Raw genomic sequence first — 26,344 nt, forward strand, 5'->3', positions numbered from 1 at the left:
TAATAGGTATAATAAAGAACAAGTAATCATTTTCCGAAACTGAAGTTTAAATCCATTTAAAAAAAAAAAAAAACGCTCGAAGCGCCCCACAGCGGAGAATTATGACAAAATGGAGGATTCTATTTTCGGCGACTTAAAGTATGTATAAGATTGTATTTTTCAATTACTCCTATTATATATTCTGGAATAAATTATTTTAATTATACGTAAAAGCGAAAAACATTAACGAGAATTTTTTATAAAATATATAATAATAAAATATTAACAAATGAAATGTAAAGTAGAAGTTACGTTTAGGTTAATATCTATATATTTACATATGGATCAATTACTTAAAAGTAACTTCTACCGTTTGATGTGGGTTGACAATTAAGTCATTGTTCCATTGAATGTTATATTGATCCTTAAAATGAAAACCAAATAAATTTAAATACTTCAAATGCATAGCCATATTAAGAATTGTTGATGGTTTTTATATAGGATTGAAAAATATACTACAAAAGACATGCTAAAAATTATATGACAGTTTCTAAATAAATTACAAGGAGGAAAGTTAAGTGCTAGATTATAAACACATAATGACATTGGGGTGAGTAATATACAATTTAAATATAAAACCAACGAATTAAAATGGTGTACAAATGGTAACAGTGGTGTGGTCGAGTCGGGTTGCCAAATTTTTGGAGCAAAAAAAGAGGACGCTTCCGTCGATACGGCACGAATGCAATAAATAAGCAGAGGCGGTGGGGCTCGGGAAGATGGTATTTAGATTTAGGTTATTTGCTTAATGTTACCTTAGGTAGCCAAGATGGCGGCTTGTCTCAGAAACAGTGGGGATGCACGTACTAAACCTAACCTAACCTATATTCTAATAAATTACCATAATTATTGCCAACCAAAATATTAGAATAGGGGTAATTTATTAGAATAGGTTAGGTTAGTACATGCGTTCCCACTGTTTCAGAGACGAGCCGCCATCTTGGCTACTTAAAGTAACATTAACCAGATATTCTTATTATTATTGGTGGTGAACTGACATTAATAGACAAGGAATTAGGCCTACAACTTATTAATAGGACAGTACACAATGTTGGTTATTCTCCTTCCACATTTCATTATTTCCATAACCATGTCAAAAACAAATTGTTTCCACAATCTTTCCTCTGCAACAAAGAAGAACTAAAGATAGTACAACCTCCAATACTGTTTTTGGGCCCTATATCAATAAAAATAACACATCTTTTTAGAAAACATGGCTTTACTTTACCTATAACCCCACAACCAACACTAAGAAGAGTGTTATGCAATGATACAGATACTCTTGCATTAAATGAAAAATTGGAGGTCTACAAAATTCTGTTAAAACATGCACTGTCGGGAGGAAATTATCTACATAGGGGCTACAACCAGAATGCTACAGTCCCGCATCCTTGAACATCAAGAGGATATTAGAAACAATAGACCAGCAACGGAGTTAGCTAAAAAGGTACTAGACCGGGATTATCTACCGCTTTGGGCACACACTAAATAAATTAAGCGGTGAACAATCGAAGAGAGTTATTCATATGAGAGAACCTTTATATATCCGCTGTAACACTGTGCAATGCACCGACCTTAGAAATCCCACAACTGTGGATAACATTATTCAAACAATTTAAATTATGATTATGCATTCTCATTTGTACCACAGCCAAATACAGCTCACTTTATTGCTTTTTAAGTATTTTTGAGGATATTACATCATTTGCAGCATGTTTCTATACATTTTGAATATTTTTAAATTTTAAAATCAATTTACTCTGAATTCCATCCATGTGCATTAGATATTTTCAAAAGTTTGTTCAAAAGCTGAACATTCGAAAATAATTGTGTTCGATTTTTCACCTGAATATGGTAACTATAAGCTACTGAAAGTGCCAGCGAATACGTCTAAAATCTAAAAAGTCGCAGTTTGTAACACTGCAACACTGAAGTGTTAATTATTTTATTTATTTGAATGTTGGCATGAAGTATATCTTACAATCTTTAATTACTAATATTTTTAGTTCATGTTTTAAAGCATAAAGTATTATTGCATGACAATTGTTTTCATTAAATTTCTAACTTTTTTAAGTTATGCATCCACATAAAATATATATTCTTATATGTTTATTAAAATGATGCTTACTAGAGAAAAATATCTTTCATTTGATAAAATTTAGTATTTCATATACCGTATTTACTCATATATAAGATGAGGTTTTTATTCATTTATCACAGCCTCAAATTCTTAGGTCGTCCTATACGCGTGAGTGAAAGATTCTTTGTGTTTTTGCAAATAAGTTTTGTGAACCATGTATTGGCATTTTTTTATCGAATGCTTATCGTCTTGTTTTTAAAAATGTAAGTATTTTATCTGGGTCATTTGAATCGTTCTTGTATTATATTGTCAGGAGTAAAGATAAATAGCAATAGGAACAAAGCAAAGCTTTTGAATTGAATTCCAGATTGAAATTCCAAAATTACACCTGATTAAGGTTTTAATCCATTCCCACGTGAAAACAGATGATTATTCGGAAATCAGAATTCGGAGAAACTCATAAGTGTAATCAATGGAGAGTGGATTCGACTATTAAGAATTGGCAAAAAAAGGTTCTGGATTGTCCAGCTTTACGAGAACAAATTATGTTGTCGATTTTACAAGAATTTTCCTTAAGGTTTAAAATGAATTAATTTTTGCAGGACAATGTGTGCATTTACGTTCATTTTATATTTTACTTGTGATTAAACGAAATAAAATTAGAATTGTATTAATAAATCTAATTTTCTTTATTTTGATCTTTAAAGTCACATCTTGTTCTATATGCGCATAAATATGGTATATATTTATTTATTTATTTAAATTAAACAAATTATAAATAAAATAATTACAACAAAAAGTGAAAAATTTGATATGCTGTTATTAATACAATTATTTTAAATCAATTTAATCATAGTCTGCCTTCTATGCCTGGAATAAAATCTTCGTGTGAAGCTGAACTTTTGAAGCTAATAGCAGAAATTAATCTGGTTGTGTCCAAAAAGTATCAGATATGGAGAAAAGAACTTGAAGTAGTAAAATCAAATTTAAATTCTCAAAAACAGGAAAATGAATTTTTGAAAGCTGCTTTGAAAACCAGCCAGAATGAGGTAATATAATTAAATGTATTAATTTTGGTAATTTGTCAATTTATGTTTTTCATAGTTATAATTCACTTCATAATTATTTAAATTGTTTTCTAATAATTACTGAATTTTAAAACTGTTTATTTAGTAACAAAGCTTATTTGAAACTTTTCAAATTTAATTAAAATTTATTTTAAAGTTAATTAAGATAATAAAATAATATCATCCCTCTTAGATTACTTCAAAACATGCAACAGTTACATTCAACTGGTTTACACAATATAGTGTTATTCCACAAGTTAATATTTTTAAAACTTTAATTTATTTATTAACCTTGAAACCATTATAGAACCTTAATATGCTCTTGGTTAATAAGAAAACAACAACCAAATAGATGTTATTTTACAAACTTATAAATATGCAGTAAAAAAACAAAATACAAAAATGCATATGTTATATGCACAAATGCTGTATTTTTGTGCATGTAACCTATGGCTTATCTGTGTTTAAAAGACAGTTTGAAATGGATAAAGATTATGTGATGGGGCAAGTTATATAATAATTTTAAATTGCAATTAGGAACCCTATGGAGCAATGGCTGTTCTATAAACTAGGTAAAGTTTTATTTTCATTTTAGCAATTTTCTGCATGTACAATAACATCATGGATTATATACACATGAAAATATAATAGTTGATGTAAACAGTGTACATATCAAATACAATGTAGCAAGCATAGTTGCAGTTATCAACACCAATAAATCTATAAAATTCTGTTATTGTTTAAAGTTTAATTAATCATGTTTTGCATTTTAGCGAAATTTTACAGCTTTAAATGTTTTTAAAGCTATAACATTTTTAGTTTTTTTTAAATGGATTTTATTTATATTTGTATTTGTTATAGACATGACAACTGTTGAAAGTATTTTGTTTGAAATTTCATACATTATAGCTTTTTTTCCAAACAGGTGGCATAGCAAATATGAATTAAAACATTATTTTAATTTAAATTGAAATTTAGAAAGCCAAGAAATACATTACCAGAAATATAGACAAAATTATTTTTTCTACATTACAAGATCAAATGAGAATATTTTGTGATTCCAAAATAAAGTTTTTGGTAATATAGTTCTTTTGATTTTGTGTAAAATGATAAATTGCAGTTACTGTTTCAATAGCACCAGTTTTTGCTGCAATTTTGTATCTTTTTTTTTTATCTATCAAATTTTCATATGTTGATCGAAGGAACTTTGATTAAAATGTATATAGCATATAAATTTTTATTTTTTTGAATGCATCTAACATGAATTTATAAATGTCCATATTTTAGTTTATATTTTGTTAAAGATTGAACATACCCCTTTATATGTTTTTTTTTAAAATTTTCTTTACACAGATAGAGGAACTCAGAGATCATATACATACATTGGAGAATTCACAAGTTGATATGAAAAAAAAATATGAAAATGAACTCTCAGAATTAAGAAATGAGGTATTGCATAACTTTTTAAATGATCTTTTATCTTTTAAATAAGAATTTTTTCAGTAAAATTTATGAGTTACAGTTATAATTTTTATTTAAAACAAAAGTCTAAATTTTATTATTTTGGCCATTATTATTTTCTAAAAATATAAATAATAAGGCTTCCATAAAATTTTATTAAAATTGACTTTTTTAGCATCAAATTTACATTTTTGTCAAATGATCATAACTGTAAAAGTCAAAAATTTTTTAAAAGGCTTTTTAGATAATTAAAGTGTAAAAGCATGACAGCTATTTCAGTATAATCATATAACTATATTACATTTAGATAACATGAAATGACAAAAATTCTGCCATTTTAATTATTTTTTTCAAGAATTAAAAATCAGAACATTAATTTATAATCAAATCAAAATTGTTAAGTAAATAAATGATAGTAGTAGTGATCTGTGAATAAGTTTAATTATGAAAATTAAATATCACAAACTTTTAGAGATAAGCAAAATTTTCTAGTTACAAAAAAATTCTAGTTATAGAAAAATTTAATATCCTTAATGAATTATGAGATCTTCGATCTTATTTTATATTTAAAATTTATTTTGAATAGTTGATAGATTTAATAAATTGTGTTCAAATTTTGAAAGATTGAAAGTATAATATATACTAAATAAATACTAATAAAATTGAAATACATTTTTAAAAAACTCATAAGTACATAGAATTAATTTCCTTTATTCAAGCATATCAATGATATTTAATATCATTTATATTTCTTTTCTTTAAAAGATATTTTAATGTTTAAAGCACTGGTTAAGACTGATAATGATTGTGTGTTACAGTGGCAATTTGTGGTGTGTAATTTGAGAGTGCTGTGCAACACACAGCATACAACTCTAATAGGATTTGTTTTGATTTCATGTAATGTTTTGATCAGTGTTGATTCAATAAAAACATTAATTTTAACTTAAACTTACTCAAAACCAACAGTGTTCTAAACATTATACAAAATAAAAATGGTTCTCTTAGGGCCTTCTGTGACTGCACCTTCATATAAAATGCCATGAGCTGCCACTGGTGTATTATCAACTACACTTTCAGGCTAATAGCATAAAGATATTATTTACAATAGGTCATTTTTAAGCTAAGTGTAATAAATGACTAATTACATTAAGTTTTTATAATGTATTTTAACCTATATTTTTCTAATTTTAATAAAATTAAAAAACTGATAACAATATTGATATTGTAGTAAACAGAATCTATAATATATATAGTGTGTAAAAAATGCGTTTATACATAATTATTGCATAAAATATCCATTAATGTAATTAATAAAAATTTCAATAAATACAGTAAACCCTAATAACTCAGACTAATAGGGGATGAAGGTTGTCTGAGTTTACAAAAGTTCAAGTTAGAAGGAATTTTTCTGCAATGACATGGAAAACAAGAACGTAGACTTGCTGTACTGTAAATCTACTTTCAGTTCTATACAAAAATTTTACTGAGCTTTATTTAGTAGGTTATACTGCAGAATTTATTGTTGCAACAAATTTCAAAAATTTTATGACAGTAAAGTATCGTCTTTGCTAATTTATTGACTATAGTAATATAATTCACAGTATTGCAAAGACTTTAATTATTGAGTGTTTTTGATATTTGTAATTTTTCTATTGTCAAGAATTTTAATTACTGTGCAATTTTTCAAAAAAATTTGTCCAAGTTAGCAGGGGTAATTGTAATACAAATTTTCCATCTATTTCAAAAATATTTATAATGTTAATATATGAATTTTTTTTTTTGTTGTTGTTGTTGTTGTTATTTTTTTTCTTATAAAATTAGTTCAAATTTCAATGAAAAAAATGTCTAAGTAAATGTGGCAAATGAATGTGTTACATACACTTAGGGCCTATACATTAATTGAAAACAGTTATTAAAATGTTTTAATAAATGCAATAGAACCATGAAATTTTTATTTAATTTTTAGGTAAAAAAGTTGAATTCTGCAAGAGCTGTTCAAACACCAGCATCCAAAAGGGATGTCTATTATGCTTATAAACAGATTTCTCCTGATAGAAAGGTAAGATTATTGATGAATAGTTGAATAATTATACATATCATAACATCATTATTAGTGTCTTATTAATCCAATTCATCCAAAATAAATTTTGGAAAAAAATCATAAATATAAAATATATTCTATATTTATGATTTTTTTCTATATTGTGATTCTTTTTTTCCTCCAGTGAAATAAAAATTTTTCATGTTGTAATAATAATAAAATTATTTAATTGGTTAATCTATTTATGTTAAAAATTACTACAGGCAAGAAAGTGACCTTCCCATTGCAACAGAACAAACAATAACCTAGATTAAAGATTAAAGAAATAATAAAAATGCAAAACTAAAAGATAAACAAAATTATTAAAAATTATAAAATTATGCATATAAAAATATAAAGTACTTGTACATAAATAAGATTATAAAAATATTTATACATAAAATTAAGGCTGGTTGTAATCTCTTTGGTTATGCATGCAATCTCCAACAGAAGACATTGAAAATTTAATGCTTTTTCTATGAGAAATCCTTCTTCAAAATTCTCAAAAATGGAAGCAGATAGAACCAAACAGTTTCTGAATTATAATCCTATTTAATTCTTATATTACTATACAGTTCAGAATTTTGAAAACTAAATTTGTTAATTTTTTATGAATTTTTAGTCGTAGAAACTTTATAGAAAATTAACAAATTGAATTTTCAAAATTCTGAATTGTAAATTTTTAAATAAATTAATAAAAAAAACATGAACTGTATGAAATTTAATGAAATAAACAGGCGTCCACTGATGCTCAACCCCTCCCCCCTTGTTTGACTTTTGTCCAATTAGTTGAAACCCCCTCCCCCCCTTTCAGAAAAAATATATTGAAGGAGAAAGGTAAACTGGCTGAAAATATGTTGGATGAGGGTTTGGAAAAGTGCATCATATACTATTTTATAAAAAAAACATTGATGGAAGGCACAGAATCTAGTCTAGTCTAGGAAATCTAGATTTATCATCAACTGGTCACGAGAGACTGCCAAAATTTGAAAGAACCACACTAATACCTTTGTTTAAAGATGTCAGGCCAATTACATATGAAAAATATAATGATATGATACAGTTATGGCCTTATGTGCTGTACTTTTAATGTATCATGAATATTTCAAAACACTTCCATAAAAGATTCTAAATGAAAAGCAGTGTCAAGTGATAACAATGTGTCAAGCTCATAGCAATGATAAACATCAAAAAATAGTTTAACAATAAGTAAGGATTTTTAATGTTGAGAATAAACAACAATATTTTATTCTTGTTATTATTTGTAAACAAAATCAGAATAAAACACAATGTATTTAAACTAAAATTGAATTTTAGATAATTGAAATTTAATGACTTTTACACCACTTTCATAATTATTGAACTGTAAGTTAATTTATGACCCAGAAAGAATATATTGGTTTAGTTAAATTCACATAAAAACATTGCCAAATTAGTACACTTTATTTATATTTTTGAATCAACTAAAATGCAAACCTTTCTTGAAAAAAGAAAACATGGACACCACTTTCAAAATAAACGGTCCAAATGTTTATAATATTGATATATTAAATTTTAGAATGTCAATATACCGAAACCAATAAAATACTGACTTTTATCGACAAAGTTGAATATTGGTATTTGTTGTCAATGATAAGCAACTCTACTTGTTTCAGCATAACAATTTTTCCAGCTATCAGAAGATTGCACTACAGTATTAAGAATTTGTGAGCTGTAACAACCCCCCAGAACTTTTTAACATCTCCATTACCAACATACCAATATTCACTATCTTTCAGTATGTCAATAATAGATGCATTCAGTGAATAAAAAGTATGCAGCACTTTATTAGCACTATAAAGCAGCATTGTGAGATTGGTTAGATGTGTTCAGTTTCTTAACCAACAAATGTAGTAGTGATTCAGAACTCAGAAGCATAATTTTAAACATTTATACATGATATATTTCTGTATTTGTAATTCTCTTTTGTTCTTCCACACTAATAGTTAAACTGAAGATTTGTTTGTTGAATTTTAAATTTAAATTTGTTTTCACTCATTTTTAAGCACAACAGAAGAACAGAAAAATATGTTTTAAAATAGAACTTAATCAGCAGAGTAAAAGATCAACTTGAACAATGGCAGACTGCTTTAATTAAGTGCTGGAAGAGTGATGTCATGTAAGCCCCTTCACTAAAGTACTGCAGCATTGCTGTTCACTAAATACAGCCATTCTAAAGTTTAAAATATCAATATCAATTTTTCAGTTTCAGTTTGATATTTTGGTCATCAGCTTAGTATTAATAATCTCCAATAAAGTTCTATTATCATTACTAAAATAGTTATCTGAAATGAATCCAACAATTATTACTAAGTTGAATAGCACAAATTATGCATGTGACATTATCAAATGAAACTTCTTTTAATGGAAAAATGACAATAGTGGACTCTGGAGAGTTAAATCAGAAGAGAAGAGTTTCAGTTTATCTGATTTTCTCACCTAGGCAAGGAAAAGTATTAGCCAAAATGTGTCTTAGTATTAGGGATGAGCAGCAACAGCACATGTACAGCACTTAAATCCTCTTGAAAAATTTGGGAAGAATTAGGAAAATTATATGCAGCCAGAAACAATAAATTTAAAATTCTGCAACTGAGAAGGCAACTTTATTGTGAAAAATACTTTAGCACTTACTTGGAAAAATGATTCATAAAGTAAATGGATTAAGAAACATTGCAGACAGAATTGATGATAGAGATTTGCCATGATTATTTTGTGTGGATTGCCTGTGAACTGAGATGGTCTAACTATGGTTGTTTACAAGTACAACGGTCAAAAGAAGTCTGCTGGCAGAGTCCAAAAGACATTGTTCTGATTTAAGTGAAGATGCCAGCACTAGAGATTTGAAAATGTTTCTTCAAGGATACATACAGATAAAAGACAATTCAACAAAGTAAATATTACTTGTTATAAGCATGGAGAAGAAAGATACTGTGAATAAGTACTTAAGGAAAAGCAAAACCAGAAATAAAAATAAGGCAGAAAAGTTTGAGAAGTAAGTAAGTCTTTGTATATTTACATTCTTCAATGCCCTGATTGGGTTAAGTCACGCTACTTGGATTGTTTGATTTTGAAGCTATGCAACATATGACTCCCATCAAGAGGTATTTCTTAGATCTAAGGGAAGGATTGAGTGATCCAAAAAAATCATTACTGTTGTAGATAGGACTATGATAGAAATAAGTGGCGTTAGACACCTCGTGCAAATATTAAAATTCATGGGAGCTTGGACAGATTTATTACAAGAAATACTATTTATGCACCAGGTATCAAACATGGCATTTACGGAGAACATTTACTCCAAATTTCTAAGAACAGTAGAAAAGTTCTGTTTTATGACAGAAGTCATATCGTTGTTTTGGATGATATGATTCTCATCAAAGGTGAGAAACTGACAGACTATTCCTTATGAAGACAACTCTTTTTATTCAAGTCAGCATAAGGATCACGATGAATTCATTGCTGAGGTGCAAAAGTACAGGTAGGCCTCCTACAACGCAGTAGATACGTTCCTTGAAAATACCACGTTGTGGGAAATCGCGTATTAGGAGACATCAACTTAATACAAAAACTGGGAGTCAGTTCTAAAAAGAGAAAAACTGCCTTTTATGGTGTAACATTTTCATCATGTTTTAAATTTATGTACATAAAAAGCTTAAATAAAATTCAACATCATATAAAAACTAAAAAGATTATGATTTCAAGTCAAAATCAAAAAGAAACATAATGTTATGCTCACAAATTCAGTCCTCATTGTCACCTATTATAGTTGTTCAAGAACTATAATAAGTGACTGGCCTTATTTCAAGATATGAGCTTGTTTCATCAAGTTCCACTGCACTTATGTGATCCATTGCGATTTTTCTGTTATGTGAAAGATAATTTGTTTCTAAATACTCTAAACCGTGTTGTAAGAAAATTTTCACGTTTTTCCAACTGTGTTGGAGCAAAAATGCATTGTAAAGGTACCGCGTTGTAGGAGGCTTACCTGTAATATGCTTTACCTAGATCTCTGGCATAAAGGGTTAATGCATGTGAATAGAAAAGATATTAAAGAGGATCAAAACTAGAGTGTAAGAGATATTAAATTACAAACTGCAGAGCTAGAGAAGAAAGAAAACTTTATAAAAAGGAAATCAATGCAATAACCCTTCTCAAATTATCCAAATGGTGAATCAAAAATCCAATTAAAACAAGCAATCATTTATTGTGACATTGTCACAATGCCAGGCTGCAATTTTTAATTGTATTTTTAATAATTTTTTAATTTAAAATATATGCTCTTCACCTCAAATTGGTAGTGTCTTGCCCCTGTACATCATACTTTTCCATTAGCAATAAAGTCATGTCGGTCATCTATCTATCTCCTTTCAGGAAAAAATTTTTGAATTGAAATAGCATGACTCGGTTTGCACTGGAAGTTCATATATAGTTAATCAGGACCTCTTGCCCCTAATCTTTCCATATCTGGTCTTGGCTTTCATCTATCTAACTCCATTCTCAAGATTAAGGAAAGACAGATGGACAACTGTGGGAATTTATAAGTCTACAATTTTTTCAAATTGCAGCCCAATTACTTGAACTGGTGTACAGTGATCTGGGTGGCTAGTCTCAAGTATATGAGTAACAACGTGAATGTGTTGAGAATATCATGTGGTATTAACTCATTCATTGAGACCACTCACTTAATGAGTTCATGACATGACACTCCCAATGCATTTGTATTATTACTCACATAACTCAAGACTAAGCACCATGATTGGTCCTTTTGATGTCCATAGCCAGGATATAGCCAGATACATCCTCAGTATCATTGTTGAAGCCATATGATGCATGTACTGTACTTATTCTTTCTGAAGAACAAGGACAATGTCTGGAACAATGTCAAGAACAATGACAATTTTAAGGAGTGAAAGAAAGAAGCTGAGAAGCACTCTCAGATGAGCCTAAATAATGGCTTAGAATTTTGTCCAAGTTTGGGCAAAGAACTGGTATTATATTATACATGAATGCACAATGACCTTGTCACAGCAAAATGGGATAGCAGAATAAATGAATTGCACATTATTAGATTTTGTTCATAGTTGTGGTACTTTTTGTGAATGTAGACTACCAAAAGCAACTTGGACAGAACTGACATGTAAAGCTGTGTATATTAGAAACTATGTTATCAATGTCAATAATAGAGAAGCAACTTTGGTTCAAAAAGAAATCAAGTCATTTCTTTCAACTTCAAGTTCTTCATTTATATTCCTGAGAAAAAGAGGAAGTCTTAAATTGTATGCATATGCACTTGAAGGTAATCTTATTGGTTAAACTTTTGGGAGAGAATGGAGATATGGGTTCTTGAAATGAAATATATAGTAGAATCCAGGAACTGTATATTTAGAGAGTGTGCGATAGAAATACTAACAAGGAAACATTTCCAACTGTCAAATTCTAAAATGAAGTTTTTCCATCTCAGACAGGTGTACTTGGAAAGAGCATGCAGCACTAATAGCTCACTTGGGAAAGCAAGTTCAGAAGAGATAGAAGATTCTGCACAAGAATGCAAAGTTTGAATCCTAAAGAAAGAGGATGAAAGATCTCTAACTCATCTGTTGTCAAAATACTAACCAATGATACTAAGGAATTAAAGAATGAAAATAGTGAGAAATCAGTTAATGTACAGAATTAAAAGTGTCAGTGTCAGTGTCAGATACAATTCAAGTGGGAGAAATCCAGTTATTCTGATAGAAATTCTTATTCAAAATTTGTATGAAGCCTACAGTACTAAGTTATTGGTCTTGTGAAGTGGCCACTGAAGTTACTTAACAAGGTCATCTAGAGAAAGGGGCATGTTGGTCATTGGAAGTGTCTGATTATATATTATGTTGCTAACAGTCATTTCCATCCTTTTTCATTGTCATGTTCCTATTGGCATCATGTTACTATGCACATTTTTTGTTGTTCATTTTGTTTTGAAACATGGATAATAAACAGGTCTCTTAGATGATTGTCAACTAACATTATTCAATGAAATAAGAAAAGCATTTCAAAAAATAAATCTATAAAAACAATTATCACAACAAAAAGAAAAATTTCAATTATAAAGTGTATTAATTTTATACTACAGTAAAATTCTGATAAATAGAAAAACTTGATGAAAATCTAAAACTTCTTTATACAATGTTAGAAATACATATGATATGAATATCTTTAATGTAAATACACAATATAAATACAATTATTGTAAATTATCAGTTTAGACACATATTCAAGTTAATGGTAAGGAGGGACTCCCAGATGAAAACTGTTTTTCTATCATTGCAGCACTTGAGCATATGCGCTTGCGACCATAGCAGATTGAAACCCTGTTCGAGAGCCTACTCCTTACCACCACGTTAGAAGCATGCAACACTCCCACTCTTGAGCTGCCCAATATTTGGGTCACGTTATTCAAGCGTTTAAACGCGCTTTAGCGTTATCTAATATACAATTAGCGTAAGCGCGGGTCTGCGCATGCGCTGCCTCACTAGTCGTTGAGCTAGATGCTCGATCGGCTTTCGAATGTTTTTTGAATTTTTAATTCAAGTTAATTTTTAAATAATCAGTAATCTGTATTTTTTTCACTGTTAACCTTCTTAGAAACAATATTGCAATTTGTATACAAACTTCACTTGTGTTGCCTCTGCTTCCTTTTGTATTTCAAATCATTTTATGCACTTTAACAGAATAATTTCAGTTTCACTGTAGTTACGGTTCTATATCTGTTTAATTTTGCATTCCACATTTTTGCACTTATCCACAGCTATTACACTAGTTCTTTATCTTAACATATTGAAGAACTAAAGTTTAAATAATGTGGAATAAACATGTGCTGCCATTATTATTACCCAATTTCCCATAAAATCAGTGATGCAATGACTAACAGAGACAGATAATTGAGTGACAGCTAACAGAAGTCTTACTACATCTGATTAATGTTACTTTCAGTTATTAAGTAGTACTAGGAATGTTAGTTTATAATTGTATTTAAAGAAGAAAATTATTTAACTGTTAGGTTAAAAATAAAAAAGTATATTATTTTTAGTATTGTTTTATAATAAATAAATGATTTTTTATAATAAAACATATTTAATATTGATTTGCTTTAAACTAATCATTTTTTATTTTATTTATTAGCTGACGGTTATTTTATTTCATTACAAGAAATCTTTAATAACTAAAACTTAATAGTTAAATTTTTAAACCAGAAGAATAACTTTTTTTTAATATCTTTCATATTGTTTATTGATTCTGTTATTTTAAATCACTTTGTAAATATTCATATCTTATTATAATATATATTTATGTAAATTTGTAATCATCGTGCATAAATTTCTGTTAATATTAATATTACATACATTGGATATAAAATTTTATGGTATGTGATTCGATTTATCATCTACATTACACTATTTAATAATAATTATGAATATTAATTAAATCTATCACCAGTCTAGTGACAGTATTTGTTAAATCATTATACCTAGTTCTTTGGAACCTAGTTTAGATAGGATTCAAATATGTATTCTGGCAAATTTATATATATATTTGATATTTTGGAAGAATTTTTTTTATTTATATTGATATATCAGTTTGGAGATTGCAATTATTTTCAGGATGACAAATTGTATCACAAATTTGTTGCTGCATTTAATTCATAAAGCTTAAATCATATTATTCCCGCATAAATTTTTAATATCTGATAAATAAAAGCAAATTAAAATAAAGCCATTTTAATTTAAATTCCTGGAATACACATGCAAATAAATTTGTAAAATCATTGTCAAGAAGAATTAAAATTATGATAAAAGGACATGAAGGTGAAATAAAATACTAAATATAGAATGATTTTTGAATGCATGGCTCAAAATTTTTCTTGGCTAAATAAATAAAAGTCAGAAGATAGCCATAAGACTGATGATTAATTAAGAAGGAACAGTTGTTCTATTCAAATTATTAGAATAGTGAATGTTGTTGATCTGAAGATCAAATTAAAAATTCTGAAAAGCACTTAATCTAAATAAATATCCTGACACCTTTAACCTGTTCAAATTTTTTTCTTTCCTTCAAAGTTTTTCACTTTAAGAAATTATAAGTATTATAAATTACTTTAGTTATAATTAGGGTTTCTCTAACCAGATCCTGGGATCCCGGCTGTTTTTTTAATCCAGGAAATTCTTCTCATCCCGATAAATCCCGCAAATTTCTTAAAAGTTCACATTTTCTTATTATGTGTTAAGGTTGAGGAAATTTTGCAAATAGAAAGTATAATTAACTCATAAATTGTCAGAATACATTTGTATTTACTAATTTTAAGCCTGCTTATTAGGTTTTTAAATTTTTGCTTATTATGGCATGTCACAGATTGTCAATAATCAATATGTAGCCTATTTGCGGCAGGACTCTGAAAATTCTTTACTTGTCAGAACCTGTAATATCTTGAATAATTGTGTCGATGCTGTCTTAATTTTTAACCATGCCTAGTAGCTTTAATAACTGAATTATGCCAGGTTGTACAAATTGGGTAAGGATACAAACAAGTATGCAAGTATGAAGTTTTTCTTCATATACCTCATTATTAAAGACAAATGAACTGCCGAATTATTGGCCTATAAGCTTGATGCCACTATTAATGCAGCCAAGATAGATAAATCAAGAATACTAAACAGCAAAAGAAGTAATGCAACACATCTCAAAAATGAACTAGAAATCTTTGAGGCTACAGGTGAAAAAACACATAACATCTGTCTTCTCTTAAATGCATTAAAGACGATTTCACCCACATCAATTGAATCGAAAAGAGCATTCTCGGTAGCAGGACTTTTTTTAGTAAAATATGAATCAAATTGAGTGATCGGAGTATTGACCATCTTTGCTTTTTAAAATCTTATAAAAATGTACAATAATATTTTGTATTATGTTTTATTTTAAAAATGAAAATTACCTTCTAAGTTAGAAGTTCATTTTTTTCTTTAAATTTTAAACTCAGTTAAAAGGCTTTTTGTTTTTTTTTTTTTTTTTTTTGTTGTTGTTGTTGTAAGCAGTTTTTAACAAACTTTAATAAATTTTTTTCTATTTGTGAAAGTTGCTATATAATTCAAAGGTAATTTTTAATATATATTTACACAGCATTATTAATATTATGATTTTGGAGGTTGCAGAACATATTAATTACTTTAAAAAATGAAAAATAATTATATCATTCAATTTCAAGATATTTTTTATATCTTAAAAATAATTAATTATACCCTAGGATTTCCCAGGATCCCAGGAAAGAGTTCACTTTTTCCCCAAAATCCTGGGACAAGCAAAGGACTAGGAAATGAGAAACCCTAGTTATAATAGGCTAAAATATTTTGAATTGTTTAATAAATAAAATGACATTCTTTTTATCTAATAAAAACACAAATCCAAAACTTCTATTATATTTTTCAATATTGCATTGGAAATTTACTTTAATAATTGCAAACATTTTTGAATCATTAACTATAGATGTTCAAAAATTTCTTCTAGGAATTTTATATCAAGATTTTTAAAAAATGTAAGAGAATTTGAGTTTTTAAATGATTCTACCAGTAAAACTGCATCAAATGTTTTTGAATTATGTATTGAAATTAACTTTATTTAAATCTATTGAAATAAATTTTGAATATATAAATTAATACAATACATATTTAATTTGTAAAAATAATTTATTTTCAAAAACAACAATACATAGAATTTATGGTGCATTTAAAATATAATCTCAGTAATTTCAAATTCTCTGCAAAAAATTTTACAGTAAAACAAAAAATGCTTGAGATTATAATTTGTGTCATGCCTTTGCTAATTCTAAAAAAATGAAAAGAAGCAAAAAAACTTTTAAAGTAATTGGTTTTCAGTAATTGGTCTTGCTTTATACAGGGTCTTTCAAAAAGAATGCTATCAATTTAAATTATTGTAATTATGTTAATTATTATCTGAGAGCATTGTAACATACATTAAAGCATTGGAAAACTGTCCAAGTTTCACAATTTTCCCATTACAATTTCTCAATGTAAGCAGCTCATGTAACATGCTACACATTCAACTGATACTCAGATTCTTTCTATGCTTGTGATGGCATATCTGTTGTCATTTCTCCCATAGTAACCACGATTGTACAGTTTCTGCAGATTACTCATGTTACACAATGATGAGTGATTCTGACTTGCAAACTGCAGAACACAAAATGCCTTGTCAATTTTGGAGTTGCCATTTTCATTTTTGGCATTTCCTAGAGGTAGTTGGTGACAAGACATCTGAATGCAAATGGGAAATGAACCTTGGATAGTTACTCTATTGATTGGTGTACATTCCATACTTCTCAGATAATAATTAACACAATGTCAGTAATCAGAATATGCATGATCCTAAATTAGAATGTGATCCAAAAAGAGAAGCTATTGAGTCGAAAGAAAAATATTCTAAAATTTTACAGAGAAAAAGAAATTTGATTCTCAATGAAGATGTTTCAACTTTTAGAGGTGACATATCATTACCATCACTAGATTTACTAGATTTACTTCTAAAGTATAATTTTTATGTTTTTATATTTTTCAATATATTTATTTTGTTTGTACAAAATAAAGAAATAATTTTTAACGATACAATAGCCTCAATTATTATTATAAAAATTTTCGTTAGGCTTAAAATCGACGAAAATTTAACATGAAGCGACACACAACGGAAAAAAATTCAACATGAAGTGACATGCAACAGAGAAAAATTTCAACATCGGATAGGTTAAAATATTTTTTCGTACATAATTGGTTATCCGAACAAATCACTTATCCGAACAACCCCAGTCCCCAATTGATTCGGATAAACAACTCTCTACTGTATATTGGAATATATATATATATATATATATATATATGTCAATTGTACATATGCCAAATGTTTGTTCCTGTTGGTCCACTACACTAGGCTTTAGTCAAATAAAAGATGTAATGAGCCAAAAAAATTTGAATTTATTCATTAACATTTACACTTCTCTGACAATTCTAAGATATTACCTAGAGAGAATAAAAACCATGGCCATTTGCATAAATTGAGACCAATTGTTCATGCTCTGAACAGTAAATATAGATCTGTTCCTTTGCAAAAAATCTCTCAGTAGATGAACAACTGTGTGCCACTAAGGCTAGGCACCATACGAAACAATATTTACCAGCCAAACTCCACAAATCACAATATAAATTATCTATAGTTTGTGGTGCAGATGGTTTTTCTTACAATTTTGAAATTTTTACAGAAGAAAATGATCCAAAATTTTGACAGAAATCTCAACCAAACTTAGGGTCTAGTACCAATATCGTCATTTGATTATCTAGAATTATATCCAATAATCAAAATTATAGAGTATATTTTGACAACTTTTATACTTCAGTACCCTTTTTAGTGTATTTAGCTAAGCAAAGAATATATTTTTTAGGAACTGTGTACTGCCAAATGATCTCTAATTGTAAGCTACCAGTTGAAAAGCAAGTGGGACCTCTCTTGAATATATGTGTGTTATTGATAGGGTAGAAATTATTAGCCAACCAAATAACATACGTAAAGCAGTGACATTTTTGTTCATTTTTTCTGGAAAAATGCCTCTTACTGAAGTTAGGCATTGGGATAGAAGAAACCACACCCATATGAATGAACACAGATTGTCCAAACCTTGTAAAATAATATACTATCCATATGGGTGGTGTCGATGCTATGGACAGCTATATTGGTCAATATAAAATTATAATGCAGACAAAAAAAGTGGTATTTTCATCTATTTTATCACTTTTTGGACTTGACAATAATGAATAGTTGGTTGCTATACAGAAGAATTTGTACAGAATGAAAAGAATAACTAATGTCCCAAGCAGAATTTAGAGCTGAAATAGCTGAATGTTTACGTAGAATGAGACATCAGACATGTCAAGAAAAAGAGGAAGGCCTTCTCAAGATATGAAAAATACAAGAGAAGAAAGAGATCGGCAATGACTTCCTACCTACACCGAAAGATGTAAGAAAAGAAGACTTTTGAAGACTTCTACATATAAGATATACTTCCAAATTATACCTTTAAAATATAACGTTTGACTTTCATATTAATTTTATAAAGCTTTTATAATATTTACTAAAATGAATTCAATAAATTGTAAGCATATAAAAAATTATCATATATCTTTTTACTCTGTCTGTATATGCTATTTCAGCTGTATTAAATAAACATTTTTATTCTTTCAAATATAATATATCATTATGAAATTGCCTTCCAATAAATCTTTTTCATTCTGCAGTTTGATGTCAATTTATCATTGTTATCAATATTTAATATACATTAATAAACTAACCTATAGGTTGAAAAAAAAAATAAAAAATCCAAGGCATTTGTATTTGTAATGGAATATTAAATATTAGATTTTTTTACAGAAAGCAAATCAGTGCAGCAAAATTATATTTAATGAAACCAAAATTAAAATAAGTAGTAATAATTATTATTTTAACTTGATTATATTATTATTTGATTGAATTAATATTTAAAATTTTATCACAGAGGTTGAACATACTACAAATTGTTGAAAAATGTTTCGATTTTTTAAGTCTTTTCAATTTATATATTTGGTTAAAATTATTGAGAATAATTAAAAATATTGGTTACTATGTTTTTTTTGAATCTTGGTGTAAATCATGTGAGATTTATACATAATTTACTTAGTAAAATACAATTTTTAAAATAATTTTTTATTGAAAATAAAACAGTTTTAATGTCACAATTGGTAAAACTTGGCACCATGTTTAATACCTTTTTCTTTATTCTGCTACTTGAGGAAGTCAAACTTGTTGAGAATTACTATCGGAAATGTTTCTGACTCGAGTCAACTTCAGTCGAATTGTCGTTACAAACTTCCAGAATATGTTATGGAACTTAGCATTTGAATAAAAAAAGAATAGACTGCTGAATGTCGCACTTTTTAAATCTTCAGACGTATAGTCTGAGTAATTTGAATTACTCAAACTTTACATTTAAAAATTTAAGTTTGGCTTCAAGTAGCAGAATAAAGAAAAATAATGACTTAAACATAGATTTAATAACTAAGTTCATAATTATGTAATGAATTTTGCAATATGATAATTTCCTAAGTTTATACTTAATTAAGAATACATAAGATTTTGTACTTTGAAAGTAAATATTTTAAATCTTAATAAGTAAATAATACTTATAATTTACAAAATTATTAAATTAAAATCTAATGTATTCATTCACTTTCATTTTTGTAACAATAAAATTATCTTTATTAAAAAAATTCACTTATCAATTAAATATTAACCTTTGGAAAAGTATACAGATATTCTATAGCTATTGAAAACTGAACAAAACTAATTGTTTTTTTATAAGGTCAAGTGACATGAAGTTTTTTTATGATAATTTGATCCCTATTTTGAGAGCAGCAACAATTTAGTGTGAAAATTAATATATAACATGATGTCATTTTTTCATTTATTGAAAAATTGGACAATTTGAGAACTTATTTTCCTGTTAAATAATAGCTTTGATTTTATTCTTAGAATACATCACAAAATTCAATTCATTAATACAGTATTAATAATTTTTTTAAAAACGATTGAATAAATTGGAGCAGCATAAAAGATTATTATAAGATTATTGCTTTAATTCATTTCATAGTTTTATTTTGAGTCAGTGATGTAATCACTCTCATTATCTTTGCTACATAGTGGGCAAATTTTTAATTCCAGACCTGTAGAACAAAGATGGTTTTTGATCAAAAAAATTGGAAACTCTATTTTTGACTTCTTTCACATTTCAAAATTTTTCACCACTCAAGAAATGTTGCAAAGACCTGAATAAATAGTAATCTGAGGTGCAGTGTCAGGTGAATTAGGTGGGTGAAGTAACACCTCCCATCCCAATTCTTTGATTTTATCCAGAGTCTTTCTTGCAGAGTGTGATCTTGCATTGTCATGCTGTAGAATAATGCCTTTTCTGTTAACAAGGGCTGGATACTTATCAATCAAAGCTTGGATTACTCAATCTAATTGTTGACAATAAAGGTCTGCAGTTATGATTTGACCTGGTTCTAGCACCTCAAAATGGATTATGCCCTGAGCATTTCACCAGACAGACAACATTACCTTTTTAGGGTGTATGCCTAGCTTTGGGATAGCTAATGGGGTTTGATTGGAAGAGAGCCATTGTCTTTTACATTTGGGATTGTCATAAAGGACCCATTTCTCATCTCCAGTCACCTTCAGTCCAATTTTTTTGATCAAAAACCATCTTTGTTCTACAAGTCTGGAATTAAAAATTTGTCCACTAGGTGGCAAAGATAATGAGAAATTGTAACCACATTTCTCATCTCCAGTCACCAATCAAGAAATGCTTCTGAGTTATGTTGTTGCGACAACAAATTACAGATGATTGAATAATTAGCTTTGTTTTCTTCTGACAAAGTGTGTGGAAACCCAAACACCTTCTCTGTTAACTTTACCAATCTGCTTCAAATGTTCTTGAATGGTTGACCAAGGTGTGTTAAACTTATCTAATAACTCTTCAATCGTTTGACAAGGATTTGCTTCCATTTCTGCCCATAAAACATCATCATCAAGAGACACCGGTCTTCCTGAATGAGGCAAGTCACAAAGATCAAAATTACCCAACCTGAACCTAGAAAACCACCTGTCGATTTATGGACATCTAATGCAGCTGGATAAACATCACAAATGTTTTTTGTAGCTTTTTTTGTGTCACTACCTTTCCAAAACTCAAGTAACATGCAGTGTCAGATATGCAACTCTTCTGGTTTTTGGCTTCAGATTTCAAACAGGAATGCTATAAAAATAAAATTGATCTGTAAAACAAAAGAAAAGAAGTCACTTTCACTTGCAAAAATATCTTTTACAACTTATTCACAGGCATACACAATCAACTGATTAGCAATACATAAATGTTGACATGCACAAAAATGACATTACTTTCCAGTCTCCCTTATATTTATAGTACAAAATGTAAGGAATTTATTTTTTAAAGCAGTGGTTCTTAAACTTTTCCACTTCTACACTTTTTATTTTTCAGAAAATGTTTCCTACAGAAGCTCATGCTCTCAGAAAAGGTGTTTCACATCTCCAGGAGTGTGTGCATTCAGGTCAAGAACCACTGCTTTGAAGAATATATACAGTAGGGTTTTTTTTTTTATTTGGATTTGTGTCTTCACAGATAATGAATAGTTAGATTAACCTTTGGATGTACAGGAATAATTCTGACTATTAATGCAGATACTGATATTTATTATGAAATTCTTTGTGAAGTAAAAATAGTGATATAAAAATTAGAATTAATTAGCTACAGCCTACCTGAAAGTTTAAAAACAGAAGAAGAAAAATAAAAAATTTGAGAAAAACTTATCAAAATGAAACAAAAAAGGTCTAATATGGACAATGAAACTTAAGGAAAAACTTGATGATATTTTATCATGCATAACTGTGTTTAGAGAATTAAAATGAAAGAAATAGTAACTTTCTAACATTATGTACTGTACAGTACATTCAAAAGACAACCACATTGATGTGTAACATTTAGTGCTACTGAGTGCTTCTCACCACAGTGAAAGAGTGATGAGTGCTTCTCACTCTGGTTTGCATGCATTTTTTCCAATATGATGTAATAAAATTTTATACTGTATATTCAGAAACATTCAGCTAAAATGTTGTTCATTATAGTAAAAACATAAAACATTTTAATATTTTTTTATTAATTGTAAATGGTTTCATAAATGACTGCAATCATCTGAGACTTTGGAGTTGAGCACAAATTTATGCAGAATTTCATTTTGTGTTACCTGTTGACACAACCTCCACATAGAACAAGACCATACATTAATTAGGCTGCAATTTGAAAAATTTGTAGACCTATAAATTTCCAATGTCAGCCATCCATTTGTCTGTATGTCTGTCTTTCCTTAATCTCGAGAATGGGATTAGGTAGATGAAATCCGAGACCAAATATGAAAACCTTAGGGGTAGGAGGCCCTGATTAACTATATATAAACTTCTGATACAAACATTATTTCAAAACTTTTCCCCTAAAAACAGTTAATAGATGACTGGCACAACTCTGTTGTTAAAGGAAAAATATGATGTACAGGGGCAAGACACTACAGTACTAATATGAGGTGGAGAGAATATATTTTAAATTAAATTAATTAAAAATTGCAGCCCAGCATTGTGACAATGTCACAATAAATAATTGCTTGTTTGAAAATGGTTAAAATAATATGATTCTAGAATATTCACATTATAAATGTGAGATTGTTTAATAAAATAAATATTTTCTTTAGAATATTTTATCACAATATTTCATTTTTTTCTAATTTATGATATTTAAATTTTCTCTTTTGAAAAGTATAAAAGAGTTTTTCAAACTTACATTATATTTTATTATTAATACAGTAGAATCACTTATTGTAATCGTGGATATTATTATCAGTTGTTTAATTAATGTTATCAGAATTAGCATGTCCCAGAACACAAGTTAAAATATATGTATAAAACTTTACACTTATTGTAGAGTTGTTGTTATTACCTTAAGGCATTTTTAAGCTGTCTGTTCATGCTATCAGTTATCATTATTGGTCTTAACCAATGTTTAAACATTAATCATTTTAATCATTATTTGTTCTTGGTAATAGTTTAAATTATAGGCATTTCTTACTTCAATTATAAGCTAGCTATTGTTAGAGATGGTACTGCAAAAAGAAAAATCACACAAATAATTCTGGATCAATTACTATTCATCAATATTAATAATAGTTATTATACATTTTTAAATTGCTATTTTTTATAATTTTATTATTATATTCTAATTGCTCATACTTACTTCCCTGCCACTTAATGTTATCAATCGGTTATTGTTATCGGTTCAAGCAGGTTTCAGAGTGATTACATTAAACAGATTCTACTGTATAAAAAATTTATATAATTAAAATTAATTAATTTTTAAAGTTCTTAAATAGCAATTTATTCAATTGAAAACTTATTATTTGCAGATTGCTTCACATCAGTCAAAATATGAAATGATCAGTAAGGATGAAACAAACAGAAATGCTGATTCAAGTCATGAAAGATATTTAAAAGTCATAACAAATCTAGAACAGTCTCTTTTAGAAAAAGATAAACTTTTAAAGTAAATTTTTATTTTTATAATTGCATTCCCTTTCTTTTTTTCTAATCTTCATTAATTTACTCTCTTTTTTAAAAACATTTTTTTGGGAAAAGCATTGTGTAGTTCAGGGATGGGCAACCTGTGGCCCTCGGGCCGCATGCGGCCCACATTCATATATTTTGCGGTCCGTGATGCATAAACTGTGAATAAATATATCAATTTCCCAGCTTAAGGAAGTATGCAGCAAACATTCAAACATTATTTTTACAACTTATGTATGTGAATAGTTTTTCTCGCTATGAATTTAATAAAAATTAAAACAAGAAACTGGCTAACAGACACATTGAAACTAATTTAAAACTAGCAGTGACGAATATTTAACCAAATATTTCCAATATATTACATTTACATCAGTTCCAGGAGCTAAATTAAGTATACTATGCTAATTTATAATTATATATGAATAAATAATTCTGATTTACCAACATTTTTTTTCTCTTTCTCTTGTATGCGGCCCGCATCAGTTCAAAAGTCTTAAAATGCGGCCCTTACATAGAAAAAGGTTGCCCATCGGTGTAGTTAATATTAGTACAGTAAAACCCCAATTATCCAAAGTAATATGGACCAACACATCCTCGGATAATCAAAAACATCCAGGAAAAACGGACAACAATGGCCATTAAAAATTGTTGTCCGTTTTCCAAATTTTTAATGGCCAATGGCCATTAAAAATTATGAATATAAAAGATTTATACGATATCACTTTTAAGCTTCTTTTTTATACTTTAGTGAATTTAATCATACATATATAAGAACAATATTTTTTACATCATTTATTATACAGCTAATACATACAACAGTTTTAAGAATAAAAATATGTATTATTGTAGTTACATTTTAATATGAATGATTGTCTCATATTGAAGTCAAATGATAAAAGAAATCATATATTACAAAATGATTTGTTTCTGTTATCATTTTAAACTTTCTTTTATCAATTACAGTATAAGAAAAGCAGTTATTTTTAGTTATTCACTTACAGGTTTGCCTCGGATAATGCAGAACTTTGGTTAATCGGGTTTCTACTGTAATGAAAAACTAGTTAATATTCTCTCTTTGCATATTATTTTTTAGAAACATTTTTAAGTGTACATTTTATACTTATTATAAAAATTAAGATCACAAATTCAAAATTATTCCTACAGTATTAGCTTATTTTCTGTTCTATTTCCAAATTGTTTAATAGAATATTTCTAATGAATAAATTATAATTTTAGAAAAATATTTCTTTCATAACTGTCATCTTTCATAGTAGTTAGTTAATAAAGAGTTGTTTTTAATAATAATTAATATAAACATTTATTTTCAAATTTAGAGAAACACAAAAGAATGAAGAACAGCTTAAAAAAGAAATTGACATTTTAAATAAATCAAAAAGTTCCAGATTAATGTTTGACCCTTCGACAGTCGATCAGTTAATCAATGAAGCCAGCGAAAGCGTTTGGAGACAAGAAGCCGAATATCGAGAACAGTTAAGGAAGAGCATTGCCAATGATATTGACAAATTAGAAGAAAGACTAAAAATATCATCTCTTTAGTTATGAGATATATCATTTGTTATTTCATCAAGTTGTAAATACATAATTTTATTCGTTTATATCGTTTCGTCAATTTTACTTAAATCCGAGTAAGGAAATCATATTGTGTTATATGTTAAATACACTTTCATTAATTTATTGCATATAAAAATGTAAATGTTATCTTATGAAAATATATATATATATATATATATTATGTATAGTGAAATATATTTTAAAAATTTATTTTATTAATAAAAATATTAAATATTATCACTCGTTAATATATATATTTTTTCATTTTCTAATCAAAAGATAAAAATTTTAAAAGGTGTAGTTCTGTGATAAATCACACGATATATCTTTTTATTTTTATCTCCAAAATTTCTTTAATTCATGAATATAAATAGCCTCTTATCTTTAATTGTAGATTACAATAATTGTTATATAATAGTTGAAAATTTAATAACGATAATAATATTATTACTATTTGAATATTTAAAAGGAAATGGAACACATCCAAACTGTTTAATAATTTATCATTTTATCAACGATATCGGTTTATTAAAGTACGATGCAATTATTTATGATGTATTATAGTAGGCCGGGAATAATTTTGCAAACAGTTAATTAAATAATGTAAATAATAAATATACAATTACTGAAGATGAAATTTAAAAAATCTAGAAATATTTTAATGAATTAAAACATAATATTTTAGCCAAATTAAATTATTTTTGAACCGAATTTAGTATTAAGGTAATGAATTTATATTTTGATAAATTGTTTTTT

At 27.7% G+C, this 26,344-nt stretch overlaps 1 protein-coding gene across 1 annotated transcript; it reads left to right on the forward strand.

Moving 5' to 3' along the window:
* Positions 1-25,721, forward strand: LOC136989094 (centrosomal protein of 63 kDa-like). Its single transcript, XM_067287196.1, has 6 exons — positions 1-138; positions 2,976-3,168; positions 4,540-4,635; positions 6,614-6,706; positions 23,860-23,996; positions 25,351-25,721. The coding sequence occupies exons 1-6, from the start codon at positions 110-112 to the stop codon at positions 25,571-25,573; spliced, it is 771 nt and encodes a 256-aa protein (XP_067143297.1). The 5' UTR covers positions 1-109; the 3' UTR covers positions 25,574-25,721.
* Positions 25,722-26,344: the final 623 nt, after the last annotated feature.

Source organism: Centruroides vittatus, unplaced genomic scaffold (assembly GCF_030686945.1).
Source record: "Centruroides vittatus isolate TY-2023 unplaced genomic scaffold, ASM3068694v2 scaffold_435, whole genome shotgun sequence".
Classification (NCBI taxonomy): Eukaryota; Metazoa; Arthropoda; class Arachnida; order Scorpiones; family Buthidae; genus Centruroides; species Centruroides vittatus.

Excerpts from the sequence above, each read along its gene's own strand:
- LOC136989094 (XM_067287196.1), top strand. The coding sequence starts at position 110 with ATGGAGGATTCTATTTTCGGCGACTTAAA. Across the intron at positions 6,707-23,859 it reads AGATTTCTCCTGATAGAAAG|ATTGCTTCACATCAGTCAAA; the intron begins GTAAGATTATTG and ends TATTATTTGCAG. Across the intron at positions 23,997-25,350 it reads GAAAAAGATAAACTTTTAAA|AGAAACACAAAAGAATGAAG; the intron begins GTAAATTTTTAT and ends TTTCAAATTTAG.